This window comes from Homalodisca vitripennis, chromosome 1 (genome assembly GCF_021130785.1).
Source record: "Homalodisca vitripennis isolate AUS2020 chromosome 1, UT_GWSS_2.1, whole genome shotgun sequence".
NCBI lineage: Eukaryota > Metazoa > Arthropoda > Insecta > Hemiptera > Cicadellidae > Homalodisca > Homalodisca vitripennis.
Genome location: NC_060207.1, coordinates 89,196,085 through 89,211,029, shown reverse-complemented (window position 1 = coordinate 89,211,029; position 14,945 = coordinate 89,196,085). Strand labels below are relative to the sequence as shown.

The 14,945-nt window shown below is 33.1% G+C and overlaps 1 protein-coding gene across 1 annotated transcript in view; it reads left to right on the top strand.

Moving 5' to 3' along the window:
• Positions 1–14,736, top strand: part of LOC124369197 (proton-coupled amino acid transporter-like protein pathetic) — a 31,463-nt gene extending 16,727 nt beyond the window's left edge. The window contains exons 5-8 of the mRNA XM_046827062.1: positions 2,440–2,712; positions 4,956–5,134; positions 7,660–7,826; positions 11,110–14,736. Of these exons, the coding sequence (XP_046683018.1) occupies positions 2,440–2,712; positions 4,956–5,134; positions 7,660–7,826; positions 11,110–11,495 (1,005 nt within the window). The 3' untranslated portion in view covers positions 11,496–14,736. The remainder of the gene's footprint in view (positions 1–2,439; positions 2,713–4,955; positions 5,135–7,659; positions 7,827–11,109) is intronic.
• The last annotated feature ends 209 nt before the right edge of the window (positions 14,737–14,945 follow it).

Sequence of the window (14,945 nt, the reverse complement as noted above, 5' to 3'; positions counted from 1 at the left end):
AAAATAACGTTATATATTTTTGTTTAGATTTTGGTTCCATCACTTCACAAAATTCACAAACTAACAATTAAAAAATTTGAAATAGGCTTTCACAAATGTATTATAGAGGACTCGACTCAAACAAAACTAACAGTATATACGGTACGCTGTTTGAATTCAACCACTACGACTAAGACTTTCGACAATAACAGCTTAATACAAGCACTCACAACAACATAGAGACCGGGAACACGAATAACAAGTCTCGACCTGTCTGTGTAAGTATACACTTCCTGCAGTTAGTAGGAGATGGACGGGCGGGATGATGTGGCACACCTGTCATGGGAGGGGGAGAGGGAGAGTGAGAAATTTTTATGAAGGCGCTAGTTGTGAGTTACAAAAGTTGTCTATTGCACAGCGCCTACAATTACCTTGATACCACTCAACGGACATATAAGTAATGCGGGTTTGTTCTGGCCTTTTTATTATCCAGGGACTTGTCACCCGCCTACCACGCCAATGGCGCAGTGTAGTGGGTACGGCGGTTATCGCAAGATAACCAGATCAAGCAACGCCGAGCGTGGCTGCTGCTTGGACAGGTGACCGCTGAGCGATCCTGTCCTTGCAAGCGGCCCGCCTGCCCGGCCATTGGTGGTGGTTCGGAAGTCACCTTTAAGCCGTTGGTTCCTAGGTTAAGTGTTAGAGAGGGCTTCTTAGCCCTAACTTCGCCTGGTAAAATAAGACATTCTTTACTTTACTTTACCACTCCTTACAGGTGGGTGGCGCTCCAGTTCACAACTCCGGCTCTAGATGCTATGCCGGAGCGATGCTCTGCTTCTTAAAGCTATGCCGGAGCGCTGCTCCGGCCCCACTACACCACTGAGGATAATAGTTTCAATGCACTCTCATTTAGGCAATATTTAAAATATAATCATAGTAAACATTACTAGACAATTACAAATTTACTACTTAAAGTGCATATTGAATGTACACCATGTACTCACTAGACTAATGGTAATTGCTAATGACGATGATAATTCCGATCACTTTGCAAAATAACATTTATTCATTATTATTTGGAACTTACTTGTGAAATGTTATGCCATCTGCACACTGTTTTCATTAGTTTCTGCAATCGTTTCCTATACAAGAAGGGATATCAGTATTGAAATTTGAATTAAACAGTCTCAGTGATGTTATCGAAGGTAAGAGCTCAGGGAGACTGTAGCGATGACAGCTGGAAAAGTGATTAGCGGACGACACTAGGTTGAGTCAGGCATTACTGCCACCATGTTAGGGCGATTGCCTGCTTCACTTCAATAATGGTGCTTATTGTCACTCTCTGGTATAGTTTCTCTGTGTTTCAGCCATTGCTTGCAGTTCCAATGACCTCTTTTGTTGTGTGTACTCTTACGGTGTCTTAACCAGATGTTTAAAATATTGTACTATTATTCTTTTATGTTGCTCAATGTAAACAATCAAACATATGTTTCTAAAAATATCAAAAACAGTTATTGTTTACTTCTTCCTTGATTATTCCAAGTGATATATGGTTTTCCTCATAATGCTAAATAAACCAGTTATGTAAAATGAGCTTTTATTTATATATCCTCAAATTCATTATATACACAAGTGCACTACACAAGACCCCGACAGCTCTCACTAATCCAAAAATTTTATCACACTGTTTGAAGCAATGGCCTCTTAACAGAAACAACTGAACAACCTCTACACTACAAACTGTGCTGAACCATGAACAAAACCTTATCATAGTAAAGTTACAGTTCTGATCTCTAGCAGAGTTTCATAATAATACTGCAGTTTTTATGGTAAACTTTTCATATAATTTTGAAGACATTCTTAGAGAAACGATAAAACACTACTAGTTATTAGACACTTGTGATTCCATAAGCAATAAAAATATGATTCATTGTCATTAAATACGTGAATATTGAATGTATAGAGCCATTACAGATTTCTTTAAAATTGGCTATTGCCGATAAACCTAGGTATTAGATAGTTTTGTGTGTAGTAAAATTCACACACCAAATAGGTTAGGTACATTTTTGTCTTTTTTCACTTTCTTGGAAGTTTTTCAAAAAGAACTTTGCATGAGCCGTTTTTCTTTACATTTTCTACAAAAATTGCATACAACTTTTAGGTGCACTCACCCAAATTCATCGCCAAATTTATAATTAAATAGTAAGGATGACCCATTTTCAAATTATTATTAATTTCAGAAAACTTTTAAAACGATGTATAAGGAGTGGATCATTCCACACCAAACAGTTTTATCTTAAACAGTTATTGAGATCTGAACAGGATGTTTGCCACTCCCACTTAACTACAAAAATATCCAATCATAAATACTATGCTTGTAGTTAGGAGATTTGTAGGAAACAATTTGGCAAGTAAGAGTAGTAAAGCCTGTTGTAGTCTTAAAGAATGTTGTATGAACAGGTGGTAGAGTACTACTTTGATGTACAACTCGACCTTCGAGTCTACATTATAGCTCTGTTACTACCTCTGATCCTGCTGAGCTGGGTGCCTAATCTCAAATCTCTAGCCCCGGTGTCAATGGTGGCTAATCTGTTCATGGGACTTGGACTCGGCATCACCATCTACTATCTGGTCCAGGATATGCCTTCACCTCGTGAGCAGCCACAGTTCAACATCGTAGGCATCCCTGCCTTCTTCAGCATCTGCATCTTTGCTATGGAGGCCATTGGAGTCGTAAGTCATCCATTTTTTTAACATTTGCCATCATTCAGTGATCCAAAAATTCAGTAACACATTTCCAGATCATTATGGTATCTTTCTCAGGTAGATAACTAACATAACACATAACTATAATATAAATTAAAATAAGGAAATCATACCAAAGCATTGTATTTTACATAAGCCAGGGGATCATAACAAATGTGTGATTGATAGATATGCACACAATGACCAATCACTGAGAACAGACCAGTGGCAGTCATCAAGACAGAAACATGACTATAGAAAATCAGGAAACGGACATGGGTCTTTTTTGTTTGTTCATTCATTCAATCAATATCTTTGTTACCGAAACAGATTTTGTACTGACATGTGTCATTATTATACAATTCTATATATCCTACTTAAGCTACAATAATTATGTACCAGTATTAAAAGACAACTGTCAGTTTAAATATATATTCTCAAAATAAATTATGGGAAAGTATAGTAGTTATAATTTTCTAAATACAGTATATTAAATGCACTATGAAGAAGAGAAGAGAGAAGGCTCTAGTTTATATGATTAACAAATGCAAAGATTCAATAAAAACTGTATGATAATAAGTGAAGTATAAAAATGCAACAGTTATAATACCTAACATTAAAAAGAAAATTTTAACAAAAATTAAAAATAATGAAGTGCTTTAAAACCAGTAACAATAAATTAAAAGATTATTACATATGAAAAAATATTAATTAATGTTATGTCATACCTGTCACAAAATTTGCAATCAAACCATAATCTTATATCGGCCAATCACTTTGATTTACATTAAAGAATGGTACTAAAGAATTCTTCCAAAGAATAAAATGTATTACTACACAAACTTCCCTAAACCTTTTTAATACGTTAAAAGAGTTTTCGTTCTAGGTAAAATCCTTATAATCATACTGTGACTCCATATTAGAAATCTCTATTCTGTTTGATTCTATAGGTTTTTTTAAATATTTGTTGTTCATAATTGGCAACCAAGGGGGTCTAATTTCATATGATGGTATCTAGACTAAACGAAAGGAAGTACAGAAAAACTCTCACAATTATGTATGATTCTAAATTAGAAAAATTATTAACATGATTTGAATGTTTTTGTATTAATACTAACCATCTAATAAAACACTAACAGGGTCCAAATGTAAATATGTTTTTTTCTGCAAGCTGGACTAAATGACTGCTATAGTTGGTTTATTTAGTGCTAAACAAATATAGCATGGACATAACAAAATGTTGTGGACAAAATACAAGTTGAAAATATCAGGAGCTTGCACAGTTAGTACACACAGACAGGACTAGGGTAGACAATGGCATAAAAATGAAAAATATAACAATATGTAATATTACACCATTAGCACACTTACGCAATCGCTATGAACATAATATTACATTAATAAAATTGGTGTCTAATCTTATTTCTACAGATTTTTCTGATGTTTTTCAAACATGTTTATAATTAAAAGAAATCGTGATCTAATTGAATAATTAAATGTAAAAGTCCAAATAACAACTTTAGAGGTGAGCTTTGTTGAGTCATGATGATGTGATGTGTGATTTGGCTCACCACCACCGCATCAGCTTTGCTGTTAAAGAGAGAGCATTACATTCAGTCTTTGCATTCGAATAAAGTAGCTATTGTAAACTAACCATCCCTGAATCAATATACAAAGAATTTAGTTCTTAAAACTCAAACTTTATTAATAATATGAATGTTGATAAATTTAAAAAAAAATTTCCGTCTAATCGCCTTCTGTGATCACCTGAACAGTACTGATGGTGGTTCATTTGAAGCTCAGGCAGACCACATAATATGTGCCACTATATTATAGTGGCATCACATTCTTTCGTTTGTTTAAGTATGTCTTAAGTAACTTCAAATGGGATATACTATGGGATACTTGGGATATATTCAGGACAAATCAGTGATTTCTACACAATGAATGATTATTGTATAAATAAATTTAATTTCAAAAATTTAATTTTTTGCTAACTATTTTTCGTTATCTTATTTATTGTATCAAGTCAAACAATAAATTAACATCTGATTAAACATATTAATACTTCGGAGAGAAATTTAAGGCTACATCAGAATGGTACGGTACTAAGATTGTCAACTTGACAAGAAAATCACTATAACCACTAATAGCCTCCTAAACTTATTGGAAATATAAAGTTGAAAAGATCTGGCTTATAAGAGATAGTGATTGGATTGTTCTTGTAACAGATTATGCCCTTGGAGAATTCAATGACCCATCCCCAACACTTCACCGGGCTCTGCGGTGTCCTAAACCAGGGAATGAGTGGTGTCACACTGATATACATTCTCATGGGATTCCTTGGATATGTCAAGTATGGAGATGCAACAGCAGATAGCATCACACTCAACCTGCCAACCGAGGAGTGGTAAATATTTTTCTTTCTCACAATTTATTCTTCAGCCAATATTTTGTTTCACTGCGTCAAGTATGGGGTTACAAGAGGACAACATTACACTAAACCCACCAACAGAGTAGTGAAAAATATTTTTTTTTTTTTTGCTTTTTCACCATTTCACTTAAGTTAACCCATAGTCCTAACTGTTGTTTGAAGCATACACTAGCATTTAACTGGTCAAAATTATAGTACAATTACATTATCTACAAGTTATATCGAATTTCTTTTATACTTGTACAATTAAAATACAATCAAAATTTAAAATGCAAGTATATGGAAAAAAAGTTTCATTAAAAGAACTATTTGGCTTTTGGTGGCAAAAAGTTATTGGCATGTGTTATTAATAACACATAATTTTTCAAACCGAAGATTTTAAAAGTAGTAAGTAGTAAGTAATACAATATATGTGTGTGTAGTGGTAGAGAATTCCCCCGACAAGTGAGAGATCTGTGTTGGTGTCCCGGCAGAGCACGTACTTTTTGTGATTAAATATTTATTAAAATTAAATTAGGCTATTGCCATTTATAAAAATTTTATGAATGTACTATGTATATGTATACATACATATATATCTAATTTCAATAAACATTGACAAAAAGAACTTGCTAGGACTGTAGCAGACTCGAATCCAGATCTCTCACTTGATGGGCTCAGCATAATAGAACAAATTTTCATTGTTGCACAATATAATATAAAAGACAAAATAAAATTGATACAATAATTATCTGTTTGCCTCGCTACACATTACTATTCACAATATATCACATGTATGACTATCAATATACAGTTCAGTGTTTAAACTTTGTGTAAAACAGGACAGAAACTTAATGAAATAAATAACTTTAGCTAATAATTATGTTATTTTACAACTTTTACTTCAACAGAAACTGGTAACACTGTGATCTAGCAGTTAAATTGCAAACTATTTCTCATATAATCTCATATAAGACAGAGGACCTTTTGTTTCATAACAGAGATAGAGTGTAAGCCAATGGGTTAATATTTGTCCAACTACATCAATTATGGAGACACAACAGGGAACAAGACCTCACTCAACCTATGTCAACCGAAAGTTTATAAAGAGTTTTGTTACTTTTTCACTTATTTCCCTTTTAGTTAATACTTAGTTTGCTACGTCAAGTATGAGGATAGAACAGAGGACATCACACTCAACCTGCTAACCGAGAAGTGGTAAATATTTTTTCTCTTTCACCATTTCTTCTACATTAATATTAGTTTCACTACATAAAATATAGTAATATAGCAAATATAACAGAGGACAGCAAACACTCCACCCAAAACTGAGTAATGGTAAATATTTATTTTCTTTCTGTATTTCTTTTTTAATTAGTTTCTATTATTTGACTACAGTAGGTATGAAGATACAGCAAACGGCATTACTACTCTCAACCTTCCAAGCAATGATAAGAATATATTTCACCTCTTTTGCCACTTATTTTTCAGTTAATGTTCATTTGATATTATTAGGGTATGGAAATACAACATAGGAATGCGTCAAACAACCTGCCACCAGAAGTGCGTGATAATAACAATAACTACGTACCTTCGTCAAACAGTTCAAACTGTAGTCATACACTACTGTACTTTTGACTTTTAATAAGTCATCTTCTGGGGTTGGTGTCAATAAATATTAAAAGCGAGATAGATAATCCTCGCTTGTTTATTGACACCAACACCAGAAGATGACTTACTCAAAGTCAAAACTATAGCAGTGTATGACTACAGTTTGAACTGTTTGACAAAGTGTTGCAGTAGTAAATATTACCTGATTGCAATAAAATTTATATGGTTGCAAAGAAAGAGTACGAAACTTCTCAAATATGAAGATTAAAAACAGTTTTATTGTATTTTTATAAATGAGAGACGGAATACTTATATGCTTATTGCACTTTCTTTAGAAAAAAAAAACTGAATTTGTACATTTTTATGAATTTTTTAAAAATACATAGTACATTAATGTATATAATGTCATATAAGCTATACATTTATGAAAACAGCATTAAATTTGGGGTACATGTATATTTTGATTTTTTAAATTTTATGCACACCAAGTTAAGTATACAATGGATTTCAGAGGTTAAAAACAAAAAAATGTTCATACTATTGAAGCGTTAAAGATTTCGATACTATAACATCGATAGTAACAAATCATTGTTTTACTGTATGATACTGCATATTACAACATCTAAATACTATACTGGTTTAAAATATCTGTGGATGTGAGTGAATGAGACTATTACATATTCTATAATCATATAAATATTCTTTAACCATGTAGATAACCTCATTCCTTAACCGGTCTGAGATGGTGTTGTAGGAAAACTTTGATTTTGTTGTGGGAATTTTGAGATGCAGGAGAATCTTGTTATAAGGCACTATACGAATTGCATAGTACATAGACGGGGATAGTTCTAACTGCTACTGATGGATTATATTACCTAGCATATCTGACAATTGTTTCATATTTTTTACAGGCTGGCACAATCAGTCAAGGTATTGGTAGGTCTGGCTGTGTTCTGTACATACGGGTTGCAGTATTACGTCTGCCTGGACATTGTATGGTCAGGACTCAAGGATAGATACTCCAAGAATGCACGACTAGCGGAATACGTGGTCCGGACAGCTCTGACAGCCATCGCTGGTGAGATATTTTTAAGTTTACTTACATTACAATTTTCAAAGATAATAATCAATCTGTGAATCAATCTTGAAATATTAAGATATTATTGCTTCTTGACAATATATTCTGTTAGTAGACTTTAACAATATTAATAAAAAAATGTAGTGTAACCTTTTATGTTATTTAAAATTACAAAAAAAGGTACAAAACTTACTTAACTTCAATGTTTTTGAAACCCAAGATCACAGAAGATATTTGAAAGACTAACATGTCACTTAAAAACACAAATTTGTCTGATTTGGTGACATACTATCCTGTGTTGAGAGCTTCCATCCACCTAATATCACACTCATTAATTATCCAAATTTTGAATAGAGATTACATTTGCCAAGCCACATGAAACAGTACAAATGGAAACAAAAACCAACATTTTAATGATTTTATGTAATCTCTGATTAGAAACAAAAATATCCGCAAAGATCAACAAAATATCTTCCAGTCTTAAAGTTTTAGAAGGCTCCAATGATTCAATTCTGCTCCTGAATCAATGTACTGCAGATAGCCAGGTTTTTCATCCTATGTCTTTAACATGGTCTTTCAGTATATTGTGTATACTATACAAACTGTCTTGTGATAAACCTCTAAAAAACCAACCAAATTGCTTTTGTAAGAATATCATCAGAAGTTCCGGCCATTCCTAGTGTCAGTTTAGAAAAATAATCTACATTTCTTAGCATAACACAACTTAAACTGGACTCAGCACGGGGAAAATCTCAGCAAGAAACTTAACACCAGCCACTTTTTGGTGAAACAAATAGTTTCTCTTAGCAAATAGCAAAAATAGTACACGTCTCACTTTTCAAATCCTAGATATGATATGGCCTTGTTGCAAGGGGTGCAGATTTGCTATGAATCCATCAAATCATCATTGTACAAAACAAAGTGACAGAACATTAGCAGGCCTCTACCATCTTCTTCTTCTTCTATGGGGCAGCCTACTGCCATGCACTTAAGCCTCAAGGGCGTTTTGCGCATCCCGGAAGCACACGATGAGGCCTATCAGTCTATGATTTCAGTAGTTCCATAAACCGCCGAAAATAACCTATCAGGTCCTCCTGGGAAAATTCACCACTCTTGTCCAAATGATGCCAAAGATGGCATACCGCTCCCTTGCTATTGTAGGACAATCAAAGAGCAAGTGTTCGACAGTTACATCCTGTTCGTCACACATTCTACAGAGCGGATCCTCCTGAAGGATGCTGACTCTGTGAAGATGCTTCCTCAGATAATCATATTCAATAATTAGACCTGAGAAGAGAACAGTCTGTTTAAGGAGAGAGGGTCAGATGCCACCATGCAAGAAGGTTAATGTAGGAGCATTTTGCTCATTCTCAGGCCAGCATGCAGCCTCCACCTTCTCTCATGTTCAACATGCACCCATTTCAAGACAGTCCAAAGGATTCATACCTAAAAATACCACAGAATGGTTGAAGTCCTGTCATGTTGGACGCTGAGCCCAAATTGGCCAGGGCATCAGCTCTTTCATTCCCAGATATCCCCTCATGACCAGGAACCCAAAACAAAAACAGTAAGATTGTTGATTCTGGTAAGGGAACAAATGACTTGATAGCAATCCCAGACAAGTTTGGATTTGAACACACAAGAGTCCAGTGCCATCAAAGCTGCCTGACTATCCGTGAAAATATTGATCGTCTTACTCCTATAACGCAGATGAAGATTCTCATGAGCACATTCCATAATGGCTGTGCCTGAAAAACTGTTGGATAAGGACCTATAGGGACTACCAGCTCCCTGCAAGCATGGTCTCACCCCCACAATTCCAGTGCCTGTGCTGCTTTTTGTTTTAGAGCCGTCTGTAAACCATTCAAGCTCCGCTGGTGGAAGAAGTTTCCTTCCCTCTGACCAATTGTTCCTAGGAGGTATTACAATCCTAAAGGGTTTGTCAAAAGAAAATTTTTGTGGCATCTGATCAGTGATCATGTGCAGAGCATCCCCCTGAATCATGATGCTAATTCTACAGTGCCCACCGCTGCAGCCCGACCAGAGTCCTACTTGCTGAAGACAGTAGGCACTCCTCCTGGCCATAGCCCGAAGAACAATGTCCAGGGGGGCGAGTTTGAGGCAGTCTAGAGGACCAATAACAGTCTCTACCATCAGGAGATTGTAGAGATTCTTTTAAATCTTTGAAGATCATCACTGTTATCTCACTCTACATTTATGATGTGAAAGGTACGCTGATGGGAAGAATCTTGAAAGGAACAAGGATCTGCATATGATCTTCAACCTCTCAGCACATCACCTAAGGCTATGTAAGCGAAAACCCTCCTACATGGGTATGAAACTCTACAACTACCTGCCGGTCAAAGTTTTTTGGGAATTGAACTTTTTAGTTATATATATATAGGACCATTATTTTATACCGTTACAATTGGTGGCCCAGGTGGTTAGGTTCACCCTGTACAAAACAACAAATAAAAAAGTTCTTGCCATTTAACACGATTGTATTTTTTAACATATAAATAACACAAATATACAAAATTTACAATAATTTATATTTATTTAACTTAACATTATTTTTATACATAACAAATTATTTACTGTGCAGTTTAGAGGCTGTATAAACAAGTAAGCTAGGTTAATAAAATCTATATTGACAAAAAACTTCAGCATGAAAAATTTCTAAATCTTGTAGCAGTTGACAAAACAAATAATTATGTCATACATGTTGATGTTTCTTAGAATGGTCAGATAAAAAAAAACTTTAGTCACAACGAGAGCCTCTGAAGGAACAATAAAAGCATACCATGCATTATGTGAAAGCCATATTTCAGTCTTAAATGATACCTAGGCAGGCAATCTCTACCATGCTATGCAATACAGAAAAAAGCAATCTGGATTATGAAAATTTTAAGTCCAGGCTGCAGAGATGTATTTAAAAAAATCTGTGCATTATTGATAGTTATTTCTATATACGTTCTGTGCTGTGGGATTGAAATCTAAAATAAGTGGCATGCATGAGTAAAACTTTAGACATGAAGCATTTTAAACTGTAGTACAGTTTAACATGTCTTAAAGACATTGTTTATAAAAAGTATTGATCACATCAAGTCCATTCTTGTTATGTTGTGCTCAATCATAGTTGGCTCATCTTTTTCACGTGGATGTTAAGAGTCACAACTCAATTTTGAAACACAAACAAACTTCCTTGATATATTTACATATTGTAGTATCACAAATATCTTATTATGTAACAAGATTAACTAAAGTTGTGTAATGTTTACAGTTTTCCTGGCTGTAGCAGTCCCCTCCATTGGTCCATTCATCGGACTCATCGGAGCCTTCTGTTTTTCCCTCCTCGGTCTCATCATCCCCATTCTCATTGAGATCATCACCTACTGGGACATTGGCTTCGGCCCCTGTAATTGGGTCATCTACAAAAACATTCTGGTTTTCATATTTGGCTTATTTGCTCTTGTGTTTGGCTCCTACACTAGCATCCGGGACATCGTTACACTGTACAGTCCCTCCGACAACATGAACAGTACGATCGGTGCCAATACAACAGAGATGTTAGAACTGCTAGAGAATACCCTGACACCATTAAACACATCTGAAATTATCAACAACACGCTTGCAGCTGTAACCAACCTAACTGACTCCTTTTCATAGGAACATGTGTTTCTAGGTTTCCTTTTACATTCTGAAAACACTACAAAAAGGTGTTTAAATTTAAGAATTCCAAAAAAAGTATATTTTAATGTTTTATGATTTAATATTTTTAGTATAACTTTTGACTATATAAATGAGTTATAGTCGAGGAGCCAAGAGTCAGTTTGTATTGTATAGGCACAGAACATGTTTTTTTTTTTTAATTTCCATAGATAAAATTCTTTTATGAAAGAAATCAATAGTCAACCTCACTAGTTTTGGCAGAAGTTGAAATGGGAGGTTATCAAAGGAATTAAAAATACTGTATGAAACAATATTATTTTTAGATAATATTTTTCTTAGTGTAACACACTCAGCAACACATATGTCAGACACATACAGTAAGTAAATGTTAAATCAGTGTTAGCTAACCATATACAGACCGACTATTTGGCTGAAAATGGCAACCTCAGTCTGTTTATTTCATGTCTGAGGGTGATATATTGTATGGTGGTCATTTTTAATTGTATCATGAAATTATGATCTGAGAAAAACATTATTTTATAATATGTTTAATCCTTTTGATACTCTCCCATTCCTATCTTCACCAAAACTAGTGCAGCTGATGACAAATTTCTTTCTTAGAAAAACCAAGTTGTGTGGTTATGCAGTACAAATTGGCTCTTGGCTCTTATACTATTATAATTAACTAACCGTGATGTGGTGATACAGTATTAAATAAATATTATCCTGGAGATTGATGTAATCTATTACATAACATTATCCATCCTTAAATAAATAAGAAACTTATCTGAAAAAGTGAGTTATCTTCTAAATTCAATTTTGAAATTAAATATAGAATTTGAAAAGCAGTAAAGTAAAAGTTTAAATTTTACAAAACATATAATAATATTGAATATAAAATCATTTCAAAGTCTTTTTTTATAACACTTATTTTAATAGTATGTCTCAGAAAAAATGATAGACTGAATGTACTTAAGGATATTACTATAGTTTATCAACCTTTTATATCATCTACTGAGTCAATGTATTCAAAGAAGTTATAAATTTAAAGAATGAAAATATTTTGTTCACAAAGTTTTAAATCAAAAAGAGTAATATAAAGTTGTTGCATACTTTATTATATGGTAAGTTATAATTTAGGGTAAGATGAAGAGGTTCCTTGAGATATTTTGTTTTGGTCAGTTGATAAATCAAACAAAAAGAAAACATATCAAATCTGTTATAGTGGTAGAACAGTGATCTCGTCCAACTAGGTTAGGTTGTTGGTTGTTCTTAGACTTTTATTTTTATTGGTTCAGCATGCATGAGGACCTGAGGCAGTCGGTCGCTTTACTACACCCGAACTGTCTGAGCACACTATACTGTTGTAAAACTCACACGAGGCTTGTACTCGACTTGATGTTTATGAATAAGGTTTTCTATACTCATGTAATACTTTCAGTAACATCTTTAATGCTATCTATTAGTAGATACATGTTTGGATTTACACTTATAAACAAATTTATTTAGAGCATTCAAAAAATGAGAGGAGATATTTTGGTATATTGTTATGTATGAAAAAATAAACCAAACTCTTCCTATAATACGTTGGTTTATTTCACTTTGTTTAGCATCTGTATGTATTTTTAATTAAAAATTTCATAACTCAGAAACAGTTTTAAGTCACAGCATGGTAAATTTGCATGTTTGAATGTCTTACTAGGATGTTACTTCCAGCTAAGAGAAAAATATCTATTGTTAATAGTTTCAAAAGAGCGGCCTTTATAATATTTTTCAACCTTACTTGTTACTTGTTATAAATGTATAATTATCAATGAAATAAATGTGTTTACTACTGGTGCAATCCAATCCAGTCAATAATTTAGCAGTGGATTAGGGCCTCAATTTTGAAACTATTTATAATAGATTTTTCTCCCAGCAAAAAGTAACATCCTAATAAAACATACAAACATGCAAAAATACAATGGCGTAACTTAAACGGTTCTGAGATTAATATTTTAATTAAAATAGAGACAGACAGACGCTAAACGAAGTGAAATAGACCATAATTCTATAGAAACTATTTTTTTATTTTTACTATTTAGTTATATCCCAAAATATTTTCCCAAAATTTTTTAACATTCTATGTACACACTCTAAATTGCTCACATACAGGCATTTGTGTAGAACACTGCAATGGCAATACTGATCAAATAACAGTATTGTAGATATTTTTTAATAAAAAAAACGTGTTTATAAACTCTTTTTTTGTAAGACAGTTAAAGACACTATACTTAGATTTATTCCATTTATTATCTCCCATTTAATTATGAAATAGTGCAACTTGCTTTAGTATCCTGAAATGGGTGCAACCTCTTGTGTGTTGAGGCATCAGTTGTAAATTTGTACTTAATATTATTAAGGTAACATACAATAATTTGTTACGAGTATATAACTTTCCTTGGAAGTGGTACTTCTGTTTGTATAATTATTAATTATTACAGTAAAAATTTTTGTAACTTAATGAACAGAAGTTTCAAGAACTATGTTATATTCACACATATATTTTTTATTTATTTTGACAATTTGTGTACTTAAAATTTGCAGATGGAATTCCATATTCTAATGATATAAGGCCATGCAAAAATAAATATAAGGCTCTAGGCTAAAATAAATAGTCAATCGTACAACTTTTCACTGATTAGCTATTTAATTGATCAACATAGCTGTAAATGTATAACTTGGTATTGAATGACAAACATTTGAATTATTATACACAATTTTTGTAAGGTGTGCTATAGCATAAATAATGACTTTATACACCAATTAAACATCCATTTACTGAATGTTCATATTCCATGTTTCACAAACAAAAAGGCTCTAGGCTATCTACAATAAGATGCGTTCACAAAGTTCCTGTTGTATTAGACTTTTAAGCTAACAGTGATTGCCTTGTTGCCTTATTAGAATGTCATTTTATCTTATTGTTATTTTTATAATGTTTTTATTTTGTAAGGTTCTTTATAAACACAAAATTTATTTGTTCATTTTTTTACAGTAAACTGTAAATATTTTTCATTTGTATGTATGTAGTTATCACTTTATTATAATCTAAGAAAATGTTTGATATAAATCTTCTTCTACAATGTGTGAATTAAAACAAATCCTTACTAAAAGGACTAGTTGGCTTTTGCCTTTAGATTAACATACCGGTTATATTGTAAAAATTTAATAAAAAATATATTATTAAACTGTAAAACTACTTTATTATATACTGTATCCTAAACCCAATTCTGATATAAGGAAAACCCATATATTGAGTTTGATTTTTACAGATTGTTATATCATTACAGTGTTGGAACAATTACATAAATAATCTGATAGTATTGGCAAAAATGGTTTAAACGTAAACAGTTATTGATTAGAGTAAGAAATTAATGAGACATTGCAATATCCTTTCAGAAATGG